This window comes from Macrobrachium nipponense, chromosome 30, assembly GCF_015104395.2.
Source record: "Macrobrachium nipponense isolate FS-2020 chromosome 30, ASM1510439v2, whole genome shotgun sequence".
NCBI lineage: Eukaryota > Metazoa > Arthropoda > Malacostraca > Decapoda > Palaemonidae > Macrobrachium > Macrobrachium nipponense.
The window spans coordinates 22,473,978-22,488,289 of record NC_087218.1 but is presented as its reverse complement, the minus strand read 5'-3'; the positions used below and the strand labels follow the sequence as shown (position 1 = coordinate 22,488,289).

At 42.2% G+C, this 14,312-nt stretch overlaps 1 protein-coding gene across 1 annotated transcript in view; it reads left to right on the top strand.

Annotated features, from left to right (window-relative positions):
• Nucleotides 1-14,312, top strand: part of LOC135202368 (protein wntless-like) — a gene marked incomplete in the record, with an annotated part of 108,923 nt that overhangs the window by 70,316 nt on the left and 24,295 nt on the right. The window contains 2 exon segments of the mRNA XM_064231730.1: nucleotides 2,087-2,242; nucleotides 3,199-3,349. Coding sequence (XP_064087800.1) covers nucleotides 2,087-2,242; nucleotides 3,199-3,349 — 307 coding nt within the window.

The window sequence follows — 14,312 nt, the reverse complement described above, 5'->3', positions numbered from 1 at the left end:
AAACAAAAAGCAAATGAAGGCTAAATAAAGTCTACAAAACTAGAGAGTTTTTTCATTTTGTCCCTAAAAAAATTCTGGGAGTCATTTTTCCAAGAAATCAATCCAAGATTTTTCAAAAATTGAAAATTATTTATAAATTTTTTTGTAAAGAAATTGGAAAAAAACACTATTACTTTATTCTGATATATAATATTTGTCTACCACATAAATTTCAGCTCTTAGGTTGCAATAGTTGCGGCTAAGTTTTTTTTTTAAAAGAATTTTTGCAGGGGCTGGGGTACCAGCAAAAAGGGGGTGGGAGAAGGAAAATATGAATACAGACTTTTTGCTATACATAAACTAAACCATGCCCAAAATGCCAAACTCATTAATAAAAAAAAATGGGAGTTATTAATGCGAAATGATTTTTTCAAACTCTCCCCTTAATGTGTTGTGTACACTTCAAGTGTTTGCCTAGGAAGAAAGGCTATATGAAAAGGAAGGCTGAAAATGCTGAGAAAGCAAGAGAAACTAAGCGAAGAAAATCTGAAGAGAGACAGAGCGGCAGCCATTTTATTACCAACTGATTCTCCCATACCATCCACTAGCCATGCTGCCAGGTCCATGCCCCATCAACACCCTCCACCAGTGCCCCAGCACAAACCCCCCACCAGTGCGATGCATAGAGGATGGATGAACCAATCAAGAAGAACCAAGAAGTTGAAGACAGACAAAAGTGCCCTAAAATAAAATTTTCAGTTATATTTGTTTTTTGTAACCCAAGTCAGTTTTTAAAACGCAGTTCCTTAAGTCTTACAAAAAGAGCTCTAGCATCAAAACTATTACATTTACAGTTTTCATGTATTTTTCATTGTATTCTACAACTCTTTAGCTATACAATGATATGGGTACATAACTTTATTTCTAAGCCTATGGAAACTGCAAACCTTCGAAGACACATACCTACTAGAAGTCATATTTTTACTTAGTAGGTGAGAGAAAATTATGCATAGTAGAAGATTTTTTGGACAGCTGTAGCTTCCACATTTTTTATGCTATATCGGTCATTCTAGTCTTGTTTTGTTGGTAAAAGATTGAATTTTGTCACATTGTCATTAAAAGTGTAAAAAGACACAAGGAAATGCCATAACGCGACGAGTAAATGTAGCAGAATACAAAAAAATTTTGTTGTCCTACAAAAAGTTCTAGCATCAAAACTATTACACTGACAGTTTTCATATATTTTTCATTGTATTCTACAACTCTTTACCTATACTACAGTGATATATATAACTATTTTTAAGCCCTTAGAAATGTATGGAAACCAGCGAAGAAACACACCTACTAGAAGTCTTATTTTTACCTAGTAGGCGAGTGAAAATTACTCATAGCGAAAGATTTTTTAGACGGCTAAGGCTTCCATATTTTTTACGCTATATCAGTCATTCTGTCACAAATTGCTCGTAATTTACGAGGGCTAAGATTCTTTATCCCTGAGTATTTATCTAATAAACTTGAAACAAAGTTGGTGTCTTTTGTGCTTTTTTTGGGCAAGAGTGGGCAACATGGCGTGAGGTTGTGGGTGATGGACCCGGAAAGTTCAAACTATGCACAACTTTGCCCTTTGGAATCTTTTTCCACAACACCTTTCGGCATTTTGAAATAAATGAAATAAAAAAACAATCTTTCATTAACAAATTCTGAAAATTTCAGCAGAATCAATACACAACTGCACTAGAAGTGCCAATGTACCAAGATATCACAGGGCGACGCAGCGATTTCGTAGTGTAAAAATTAACTGATGATTGTGGGAAAGATTGTTGGTGTGGGAGGGCTAGGGGCACTCGGCAAGCGTGGCAAGGCTTTGTTTACGTTCTTCCAGCGAGGGAACCTAGAACTCTTAACTGCTAATTAGTGATATATGGCAAATTTTTATTTAACCGTAAATATTTATGTGGACGTACGGTACGTCCCATGGCAGTGAAGGGTGAGATTTTTGTGAACGTATGGTATGTCCTTTGGCAGTGGAAGGGTTAAGTGTTATATTAATATGTATTTTAAGTATCAACTGTGATTGTGGAATCTGTCAATTTTATTTTTGTTCCAGGTATTCATGAACATCAGCAGCAAGAGACAGTCTCTTACTGCTATGGCATCTGCACGTCGTTTGCATTATGAAGGAATCATTTACAGATTTAAGGTTCTCATGTTGGCCACTCTGCTCTGTGCTGCCATGACAGTTATTGGATTTATACTAGGACAGGTAAGATACTTTTATTTCACCTTTGTAAGTGCAGTTGTGGATTATTATTATTATTATTATTTTTTTTTTAGTATGTCTGGGAAGTGCACCATCCCCTTCTCCCTAACTTAATTACTTTCTGTCTATTTTTCCATGTATTCCTTCTCACCTTGTCCACTTAGCTGCCTTACTTCTTTTGCTCCCAATCTCACCTCACACTAAAAAAAGATATCCAGTTGGTGAGTCCTCTTATAATCTAGAAATGTGACTTTAATCATGTTACAGCAATAAAATAGCAATAGAAACTGAATTTTGAAGTGAGTAGCAATAATAATGTATCAGTGAGAGCCATTTGTAAGTATATTTGTTTCATACCTAAGCTCTGGGCTTGCATTCTGGAGTCTTGCTTTCAGGATCTAACAAGTAGATGCAACTGGAGTTATTTGCACAGAATTAAGTTTTTTGTTTTTTCCCTCAGATTAGTACTTGTTAACCACATGATTAAATTGAAATTGGGTTGTCAGTCATATGGTAGAGAAAAAAAAATCACTTACCCTTTAGAGGCCAGGAGAAAAGCAGAATACCTAGTACTTTCCCTCAGAATAGTACTTGTTAACCACATGATTAAATTGAAATTGGGTTGTCAGTCATATAGCAGAGAAAAAAAATCACTTACCCTTTAGAGGTCTGGAGAAAAGCAACAGAATATATAAATACAAAGCTTGTTAACTGCATGATTAAAATTCAGTGAAATTGGGTTGTCAGTTATAAGGTAGAGAAAAAATTTTTTTTTTACTTATCCCGTGGAGGTCAGGAGGTAACCGAATACATAAATATTTAGCTACATTAATTGGACAGTCAAACCCAAATTTAGCAGATAAGAGTAGCTTAAAATGACAGAAGAGTTAAGCTAAATTATTTTCGTCCTTCCCAATGAAAGTAACTCCTTTCTCTCCCATTATATATCTTAATATTAGGTTTCTGAAGGTCAGTGGACAGTGGATGAGAATATCAAATTAGAATATACAAGTGCATTCTTCACTGGTGTTTATGGGATGTGGAACATCTACACTTTTGCCCTCATCTGCCTGTATGCACCATCACACAAGCGTTGGCCAAAGGATCAGAGTAAGTGATAAGAATTTTTTCTTACTAATATTGTAAATTTACAGCACATAGTTTCCTTGAGGATTTATTTCCTCTCTTATTTTTGTAAGTTAGCCAGAGTCTAATTTAGAACGTGCACGCAATTTGCCTTTGGTGTATTCGTATGCAACATTGTTTTGCTGGTGTAACATCTTTGTGCTTGTATAGGCAAGCACTGTATTGAATAAGTCACTGTAGAGATTAGACTTCTGGCATCTTTTATTCACAAAAACTATTTGTAAAGGTGAGATGATGCATTCAGTAAGTTTAATGTAGAATAGGATTAAGAATTGCTGTTATTTACAATTTTTTATTTAGTTATTTCCTTGCACATAGCTAGTTTTATTAATCCAATCACCTCAGCTTAATCCCAGATTTTTTTTTTTATTTCTGTACATTGTCCACTACTGTTATTATATTTCATAAATTCAGATGAGATAAGTTGGTGTAAATTTACCTAATTTGCATTTTTTCTTACGAACCCCTCTCCTAAACAATAGCTTAGACTAGCTGGTTTTCTCACAGGAAGACAATTGGAAATGAAAGTTGCATTTTTAATGGTCATCTTGCACTTAGTGGTGCTTTCATGAGCAGGGCAGTAGAATACAAGAGGCACATAGAGTTCAGGAAAGTTGCTGTGGCTTATAGTTGTGTCTGATATCATGACATATAGAGCTTGTTATTACCTTGTAATTTTTATGTGTTCAATTGGACCATAAGGTATTGCAAGTTTAGGCATCCTCAGGATAATTTTGCCATGCCACCACTATAGTATCGGTGCACAACAGGTAGAGAAATTACATATGGACTGAATTTGCATTGTGCTTGCTGTAGTGGTCATGTCATATTGAAAATTTTTTAACTCAGGAAGATAACCATTTAAGTAAATGACCATGTTTCGCTTGTGTAGATCATTAATGTAATGACTGCTAAAGAAGCCAAATAAATCAACCCCTACTTGAACTAGGACTATCCAGCAAGTAAACTAAAACTGAGATCTGTTTATGATAGAGCCATCAGGTGTGATTCAAGATTTTATTATTGAGCAGATCTACATACTATATCATAACCACATTTTCATAGGAATACCTAAACTTGGATGTACCTTGCAATCCAAAAAAGGAAAAAAATCATGATGCAATAACACCAGGCTCAGGGGGAAGGAGCATGGAATGAGGAGAATGGAGAGAACTCATTTTACATCTAACCCCAGGAATGGAAAAGCTGATTTACAGATGGTTATGATGATGGCTTCATGAGTACAATAAAAGTTTCTCATTTAGCAAACGTTGTTGTTGTTCAAAGTCATGTTGGAGTGATAGTCATTGTTGTTCCTACACAATATGCAAACGGTCAGTCTTTATATAAGGAATATGCTCCAGCGCAGCTGGAAACAGCAGTTTAACTTTTAAACAAGGTGGTTAGGTAGTTAACTACCATCTGACTGGCAGCAGTCCAGCCCAACCAGACAGTAAACATTCACTTTGCTTTCGACTGCTGTACGATGAGGTTGGCGACCCTTCGTCCTCTTATGCTTTCAACCGTTGTGTGATGAGGTTGGCGACCCTTCTTCCTCTTACTTTCCTCCTGCAGAACTACCCCGCCTTACTGTCACACCTATGGGAACAATCTCCCCTTCGTCATCTTCGCTTGCTTTGTGAAGTGGAAGTCTGCATTGGGGGCCGGGTGGTAAGGATGACCCTTGCTCTGTGGTCTCTGTTCACTCAGTGGAGGAGGTATCCCCTTTGGAGCGGGAGGAGACTGAAACTACTAAACAAACAACAATGCAAATATATATACAACATGAAATATAAACAATGAAATCCTTATTTTCTTAGGAAAATGAAGAATTTCTGACAAAAATATACAACTTTTACACCACACACACTCAAGCACACATCAATTTTTTACAACTGCTTATTCTATAAAACCAGTATAGAATAAAGCAAACAACTGAAATACATATACACTCAGTATCAATTTGGCATGTAACACCAGGGACTTCAATAAATCAACTCACTTTCACCAGATATATACTATACATATATCAATACCTTTCCCCTATGGACACAGTTCCAGAGAAAAGTATTAATCCAAATCTACAACAGATACATATATCACAATAGCATACCTCTATGGACACAGTTCCAAAGAAAAGTATTAATCCACATAAAATGACAAATTTTCTAAGACAATTTGTATTTTTCATAGATACAAACCTGAGGTCTTAACAATAGGATAATTTCTAGCACCTAGGTGGATCCGGTTGAAAAAAAAACATGAAAGCAAGGAATCTTGTGATATCTGGCTATGCATGCGTAGATCGGGTGAAGGATGGTCGAAGACCATTCACCTATGATCGCACATCAGTCTTTCCCAACTCAGGATGTCGTAACACATAGAGGGGCAGCTAGAGGCGGGCAGTATAATGTTAAGACCTCAGGTTTGTAGCTATGAAAAATACAAATTGTCTTAGAAAATTTGTCATTTGTTCATACACGAACAAACCTTCAGTCTTAACAATAGGATAGACTCATACTTGAAGGGCGGTGTAAGACATCCTAGACCGGCTGGGGGGCCTACCCACCAGTCCAGCTCCCAAAAGGAATGGTTTTTGGAGAGGGACTGAAACCCATTGAGAAGCTAGATAAATTGATATCTAACGACTCAGACCCTGAGTGACGTACAATGATATATGGGATAACCATTGTATAGGGAACCAAAGAGAAACTTTGACTGTCCAATAACAAACCAAGACACCAGGGTTTGTATTACTCCCAACCCGTCCTTGCCAAAGATTGGAGCATATGCTACCAAATAGCGGGTAAGATATTTGTATATTGCACAACCACACTATCAGTATGAGTACCTTACTCACCTGTATCAGACCAGTCCAGCGAATGACGTGTCTATTCCTTAAACCGCCCGAAGGAAGAAAGAAAGTTACAAGAGAAAGAAGGAGACTAGCCAACTCACTCATTCTCTCATCCACACAATCATCTTAGGTAAGATACAAAGGTGCCCTAGGTGCCCTGTTAAGGGCAACCATAAGTTACACAACCTGTTGGGCAGCCACCACAGGACCCAGGGAAAACGTGTTCACAGATCTGTGGGCAACATCCTTAAGGTAGAAGGAGGTGAACATGGACTGGCGTAACCAGGTACCAGCGCTTAGCACTCTATGTACAGCCAAGTTCTTTTTGAAAGCCAGAGAGGAACCAATACCTCTAACGTCATGTGCTCTAGCTTGCACAGATGTGGTGGAAGAATCATCAAGAGTCAAGTATGCCTGTCTGATGGCTTCCCGTATCCAAAAAGAGATAGTATTCTTCGACACCTCTTTCTTTCTATGGCCTGTGCTAACAAAAAGTCTGCGGCAGCCTGGTCTAAGGTGCAGAGTCCTTTTAAGATAGCATCACCACCCACAAAGTCAGTCAGTGATGGAATGGAAAACGAAGTGAACCTGTCATCATGTACACGGATTTTGGATCTTGGCCATGAATTCCGGGACAAATTTGAAGGACATGACCCCCAACCCCTGGTGTGCTTCACCTCATAGCTCAGACCGTGGAGCTCTCCTACCCTCTTGGAAGATGCCAAAGCCAGAAGGAAAACTTTCTTGAGCGTCAGGTTCCTGTCAGATGAGCGACGCAAGGGCTCATATGGACTCTTAGTGAAGCTCTTAAGAACTAAGGAAACATCCCATGTCAGAGGCTTGAGCTCTCTAGGAGAACTCAGACTGCTCAAACCCCTTAATTAGCAGGGAAAGTTCCCAGGAAGAGATGTCGATACTTCTAAGGCGTAACACCAAGCTCAGGGCTGCCCTGTAGCCTCTAATGGCAGAAACGGACAAACATTTCTCGTCTCTGAGGAAGGTTAAAAAGTCTGCTATTTTCTGAATAGAGGTCGTGAGTGGAGAAAAACCCTGTTTACGACACCAATCACAGTAGATCACCCATTTGCCTTGGTAAACCGCAGAGGTCGACTTTCTAAGACTGCTGGACGTGCCCAGCTGTTCTCTGAGAAAAGCCTCTCGCTTGGAGGAGATACTTGATAGCCTCCAACCGTGAAGAGACAGGGATTCTTCTGACTGGTGGAACCTTTCCGCATGGGGCTGACACAGGAGATATCGCCAAGGGGAATCTCCCTCGGAACCTCTGACAACAACGATAGCAGATCTGGAAACCATTCCGCCTGAGGCCACAGAGGGGCTACCAAAGTCATCCTGAGGCCCTGTGAACTCATCAGCCTGTTCAGAACCTGACGGATCAAACAAAACGGAGGGAAGACATACACCTCCAGGTTGTCCCAAGGATGTTGGAATGCGTCCTCTACCAATGCTTAAGGATCTGGAACCACTGAACAGAATATCTCCAGCTTCCTATTAAAGCGTGTCACAAAAAGGTCCAGCATGGGTCTCCCCCAAATCTGGAAAAGCTTGTCTGCCACCACATGATGAAGGACCACTCTGTGCCTAGGATCTGATCCCGGCAACTGAGTTTGTCTGGAACCACGTCCCGTTTCCCTGGGATATACCTTGCTGAGAGCCCTACCGAATTGCTGACCACCCACTGGTGAAGCTCGACGGTAAAGGCGTGAAGTTGACGTGAAACCAGGTCTCCCTGTCTGTTCGCATAGGCTACCACCGTGGTGTTGTCCGACATGAGAACAGCAGAATGACCCTTTACTTTCCCCTGAAACTCATTCAGACCCAGGAAAGCCGCCTTCAACTCCAAGATGTTGATATGTTGCTGCTTTTCCTCCAAACTCCAAATGCCTGAAGCGATGAGGCCGCTTAAATGAGTGCCCCCAACCTACGAGGAGGCATCCGAGAACAGAAGGAAGTCCGGTGGAAGAGAACGCAGAGGGACACCCTTCAACAGATTCTGGTCGTCCAACCACCAACAAAGGTCTTCTCTCACTTCCAGAGACAGAGGAACCATTAACGGGAGAGTCCCCCGCCGAAGACCAAAATTGCAGAGACCGAAGATGAAGACGCCCATGAGGGACCAGCTTCTCCAGGGAAGACAACACTCCCAGAAGAACCTGCCACTGATGAGCTGACTGATGTGACTCCAACAGGAAGTTGCGTGCCACCACCCGCAACTTCTCCAATCTCTGATCCGACAGGAAAACTTTTGCCACTGTCGTATCGATGACCATGCCCAGGTAAGAGATTCCTTTGAGTGGGTATGAGATTTGACTTTTCCTGGTTGACTAATATGCCCAGTTCCAGACAGAACCTAAGTAGACGAGCCCTGTCCTGCAGCAGCCTCTCCTGGAAACTGCCAAGACTAACCAATCGTGTAGGTACCTCAGCAAACGGATCCCCTGAGCATGGGCCCAACTTGACACGAGAGAGAAGACGCTTGTGAACACTTGAGGGGCTGTCGTCAGCCCAAAGCACAAGACTTTGAACTTGAAGACCTTGTCCGCAAGAGAGAAGCGAAGGAACTTCCTGGACGTGGGATGAACAGGGATTTGGAAGTATGCGTCACTTAAGTCAATCGACAGCATGAAGTCGCCTTCCCTCACGGCTGCCAACACCGAGCGCTGGGTCTCCATCTTGAACCGTGGCTTCCTGATGAAGTGATTCAAGGTGGATAAGTCGATCACAGGCCTCTATCCTCCCGACACCTTGGGCACCAGGAAGATGTGACTGTAAAACCCCGGAAACGGACGCACTACTTCCTCTATCGCATCCTTGTCCAGCATTTTCTGCACTTCCTCCCAAAGAGCCAAGAACTTCAGAGAATCTGGAGGATATCCCTTCCTGAGCTGCGGCTTGTCCGACAGAGGAGGAGAGAAGTTGAATGGCAGTAGGTATCCCACCCGAAGGATATCTACCACCCACGTCTCTACCCCATAACTCTGCCACTTGGCCCAATGGCCCACCATGTACCCCCCTCACCCGTGGTGCAGGAGAGGGAGAGGCGCCTAACCTACCGACAGCCCCCTTTACTTCTGCCCCTTGGGCCCCCTTCTTGGCTTAAAGGAATGAGAGCGAAAGGGGCGTTGATCTTCTGACTCAGGCTGTGTCAAACGGGAAGGCCCTGCCAAACTCGAGGTCCTTGACGGCCTACCAGGCAACGATTTCCTTGACTGCTGCTGGACGGGGAGGAGGAGGAGCAGGACGTCTCCGAGGAATAGACTCCGACTTGGACACTGCCTGGTGCACCAGTCTGTCTTTGGTGTCATCCCGGTGCCGGTCTATTACATTCTCGAGTTTGTCTGAGGAAACAAAAATTGGGACTACAACAGATCTCTGTTCCTCAACGCCAGCAAGGACTCGGTGTTGAGTGACCTCTCCATCCTAGACAAGGCCGCGTCCCTTCTAATCAGAAGAAGATTAGCCCATAAATTAGCACGGAGGTGAGCCAAATATGAAAACACCTTGCCCCCGGACTGCAACAGACTGGCAAGCGAGGAGGCACTCACCAACCCATCCGGGGACCTGTCGGAAGCTATCTTGGTAATAACCACAGACCAGAGGTCCAGCCAAGAAATCGTCTGCAACATGGAGGCCGCCATAGATTCCAATGCTGAGGCATCTTGGGGCGACAAGGATGGCACCACCGACCTCACCTGTTCCAAAGTCAAACCCGGCTTCAGGCGAATGATGTCTTGGTTAAGATGGTGTGACAACAAAAAAGCAGAGCTCGTAGCATAGTACTTCCTATGTCTTGTGAGAGGCAGGGGTAATAGTTTGGTAGAGCCCCTAGAGCGAAGCGAACCGTTCTGGTCTGAAACAGAGGCGTTAATCTTCTGCAAGACCGACTGAACGTGCCCCAACAAAGAAAGCTGAAGAGATGTTTTGGGGTCCTGAGTAGCTCCCACCAAGGCTTCCAAGCAAGAAGGAGTGTAAGACGACGGAGCCTGAGTCCTACTTTCCAAATTGTTAAACCCACGAATGAGATCAACAACTTCCAAAAAGGAAGACAGAAACTCTTGCGTATCTCCCTCCTCCTGCTCCGACAACGGAGACAGACGACGAGAAGGATGTGTAGGCTCTTCTAAGGCACCTTCCCCACCGTGGGTTGGCTTCCAAGACAAACCCACTGACTCCACATGTCCATGAATGGTCACGGGCGTGGCGGTCATACGTATGTGAGTTGGGGGGGGGGGGGGGGAAGGGGGGGGGGGGAAACTCGAACACTCGAGATCGAAGGAGAATCCCTTAGAGTCGAACTCTTGGAAGCATCAGTGAGAGAGGCAGGCAAACACTCCAGCTGCACCAACTCCGCGCTCACTACCTCCGACCTCTTGACAGGCACCTTGAGATCCTTACGGCGACAAATAGGCCTTGGAGAAGGAGCACTAACATCATGTGTATGGGCAGGGGAGGTTCCAACACGCTCGCGATATGCATGGAGGGGGGGGACACGCCCGAGATTCGAGGCAGAGGATGAAGCATCTCCTGCAGATCGCACACCACTAACACTGCCCGAAACCACGGCACTCTCGGGAACATGTCCACGTTGTTCCTCCCTCGAAGGCGAAGGAAGGGCAAAGTCCTTAGCCTTCCAATGCTCGATACGCTGACGGGGCGTAGAGGGGGAAGAGGGAGAGGAAGACAGCACTAGTTTCTTATGCGCACTCACATTTCCTACCAGTCCTCCCAACCGATAAGGCAGCCAGCTTCACATCCAATACAGAGTCCAACCTCTGAAGCACTACCTGGCTTATGACCTCAGACTGATGTGCCAGAGAAGGCTCCGATGACAAGGAAGGGAGATGTAGCAAACTGGGCGGCAGTGACGATGTCACGGCTGAGAAAGGCGGATCAGAGGAGACAACTGGGAGAGACGTCACAAGTGGCGCTGACGTCACGGCTTCCCCTTGGTGCGAGGGGGAATGAGACGCCACTGGTGGAGGAATACACAAAGACAGACCCTGTGACGTCATCAATGGGGCTGACGCCACAGCGTCACTCCGACTCAAAGCGGCAGCAGACACTGGTGGAGCTATACAAGATGGCCGACTGCTGCTACCCACGAAGACGAGGCCGGGAGGAGGTGGGATGGCCTGGCTAGACTGGGGAGGGGGGATTGCGAGCCTCCACAAAATGCGCTAGCAACCCCTCCAAGGACGGGGTACCCCCTAGCCAGAGCATCTTCCAAATCACTGCCATTTTGGATGCCTCTGTCTCTGGAAGAGAAGAGATTGATGAAAAAGCCTCACCCTTCTCGGGAACCAAATAAACTCCCGAGGAAGACGGGGCTACATTACAAACATTAGCCTGGTGACCTCCCGATACTTCCATCGACGAATCAATGGAAGAAAAGGAAGGAGACGCAGGGACAACGCTACTATGAGGGTTGACTACTGCTGGAGATGAAACATCGGGAAGAGGCGCAAAACCTTCCCAAGTAGGAAGAGTCAAAACCCTCCAATGTTCTCTTGCCATAAAACAACCTCCACTGCGCCTTAGGCCATGCCTGACATTCCATGCAAGGATTCATAATAGTAAAAAAATTATAACAACACCTACTGCACGTGATGTGAGGGTCGATTGCTACCGAACCCAAAAAAACAAGAACACAGAAAACCTGGAACTCCAGGGCACATACGCTGACGGCGAGAAGGAGCAGAAGAAGCCATAATACCAGCCAAACACACACACACACACACACACACACTAAACAGAAGTGAAATGGGCAATGAATTGGGAAAAGGCCAAGAGAGGTTAACCCTCTTACGCCGGAGCGGTAAATAAAAAATTGTCTCCCGTGTGCCGGAGGGTTTCAGAGTGAGCGCGGAAGCGGAAAAAATATTTTTTTCAAAAAATCACAGCGCGCTTAGTTTTCAAGATTAAGAGTTCATTTTTGGCTCCTTTTTTTTCATTGCCTGAAGTTTAGTATGCAACCATCAGAATTGAAAAAAAATTATCATTATCATATATAAATAATGCGATATATGATAGCGTAAAAACGAAATTTCATATATAATTGTATTCAAATCGCGCTGTGCGCAAAACGGTTAAAGGTAACAAGTTACTTTTTTTTCGTTGTAATGTACACTAAATTGCTATCATTTTGGTATATAACACATTGTAAAACGATAAAAGCAACACAGAGAAAATATTATCACAAAATAATGCATGAATTCGTAACGCGCGGACGTAAACAAATATATTTTTTTCAAAAATTCACCATAAATCTAAATATTGAGCTTACAATTGCAGTTTTCGACCATATCTGACGAGTTAAAGTTGACCAAATGTCGAATATATATATATATATATGCAATTATTTCAGAAATAAGAAAAGCTACAACCTTCAAATATTTTTCGTTTTATTCTACATGAAATTGCGCACATTTTCATATATAAAACTCTATGAAATGCCTAATATGAAACGGAGCAAATATTCCGAGAATGGGACGTACGTATTTCGGAGATTTGTGGCGAAGAGAATCCGCGCGCGGAGGGAAGGAAAGATTTTTTTTAAAATTCACCATAAATCTAAATATTTTGCTAGAGACTTCGAATTTGTTTCAAGATGAAGATAAATGACTGTAATAATTACTAGACAGCTGTAAGAGGTTTTTAAGCTTACAATTAATTGGCGTTTTTTTTTTTGACCATTTTGGTAGAGTCAAAGTTGACCGAACGTGGTTTTTTTTTCTATTTATCGTGATTTATATGCAAATATTTCAAAAATGAGAAAAGCTACAACCTTCAATTATTTTTAGTTGTATTCTACATGAAATTGCACACATTTTCATATATAAAACTTTATGTAACGGCTAATTAAAAATGGTGCAAACATTACCACAATCGCACGTATGATTTTTTCGGAAGAGTTACCGCGCGGACGTAAAGAAAATGTTATTTTTTTCATAAATTCACCATAAATCGAAATATTGTGCTAGAGACTTCCAATTTGTTGCAAAATGAAGGTAAATGCTTGAATTTACTAGAATATAAGCGTTTTAGCTTACAATTGCGTTTTTCGACCATTTCGGTAGAGTCAAAGTTGACCGAAGGTTGAAATTTTGGCAATTATCGCTATTTATATGAAAATATCTCAAAACTGATAAAAGGTACAACCATGGGTTGTTTTTAGTTGTATTGTGCATGAAATTGCGCACATTTCCATATACTATAAAACTTTATATAACAGCTAATTTTAAAATGGTGCAAAAATTACCACAATCGCATGCATGATTTTTTTCGGAAGAGTTACCGTGCGGACGTAAGGAAAAAGTTTTTTCATAAATTCACCATAAATCGAAATATTGTGCTAGACACTTCCAATTAGTTGCAAAATTAAGGTAAATGATTGAATATTACTAGAATATAAGCATTTTAGCTTACAATTGCGTTTTTCGACCATTTCGGTAGAGTCAAAGTTGACCGAAGGTTGAAATTTTGGCAATTATCGTTATTTATATGAAAATATATCAAAACTGATAAAAGCTACAATCATGAGTATTTTATTGTTGTATTCTACATAAAAATGCGCACATTTTCATATACTATAATACTTCATGTAACGGCTAATTTACAATGGTACAAAAATTATGTCAAAGTGACTAAATAATTTCTGAGATGTGTCACAGATACTTTTTAGTGCGGCAAGAAAGAAATTCGCGCTTGCGCGCCTGTGTAACGATTGTAAACAAAACAACACCTTGATCCGTGAACTCCCAGCATCCCCCAAGGCGCGTGATTCAAAAGTTCTAGGCTGGTAGGCCTATAAGTATTTTTTTCGCGCCAAGTTTACGAATTTAAAAAAAAAACTTTTGTAAGTCGACGCAAAATACGTCCAGTCGGCACACAAAAAAGTGAGACACATGTCGGCGTAAGAGGGTTAACATGACTCGCCCAGGCGGTCAAAAGAAAGACTGATGCGCGATCATAGGTAAATGGTCTTCGACCATCCTTCACCCGATCTATGCATGCGTTGCCAGATATCACAAGATTCCTTACTTTCATGTTTTT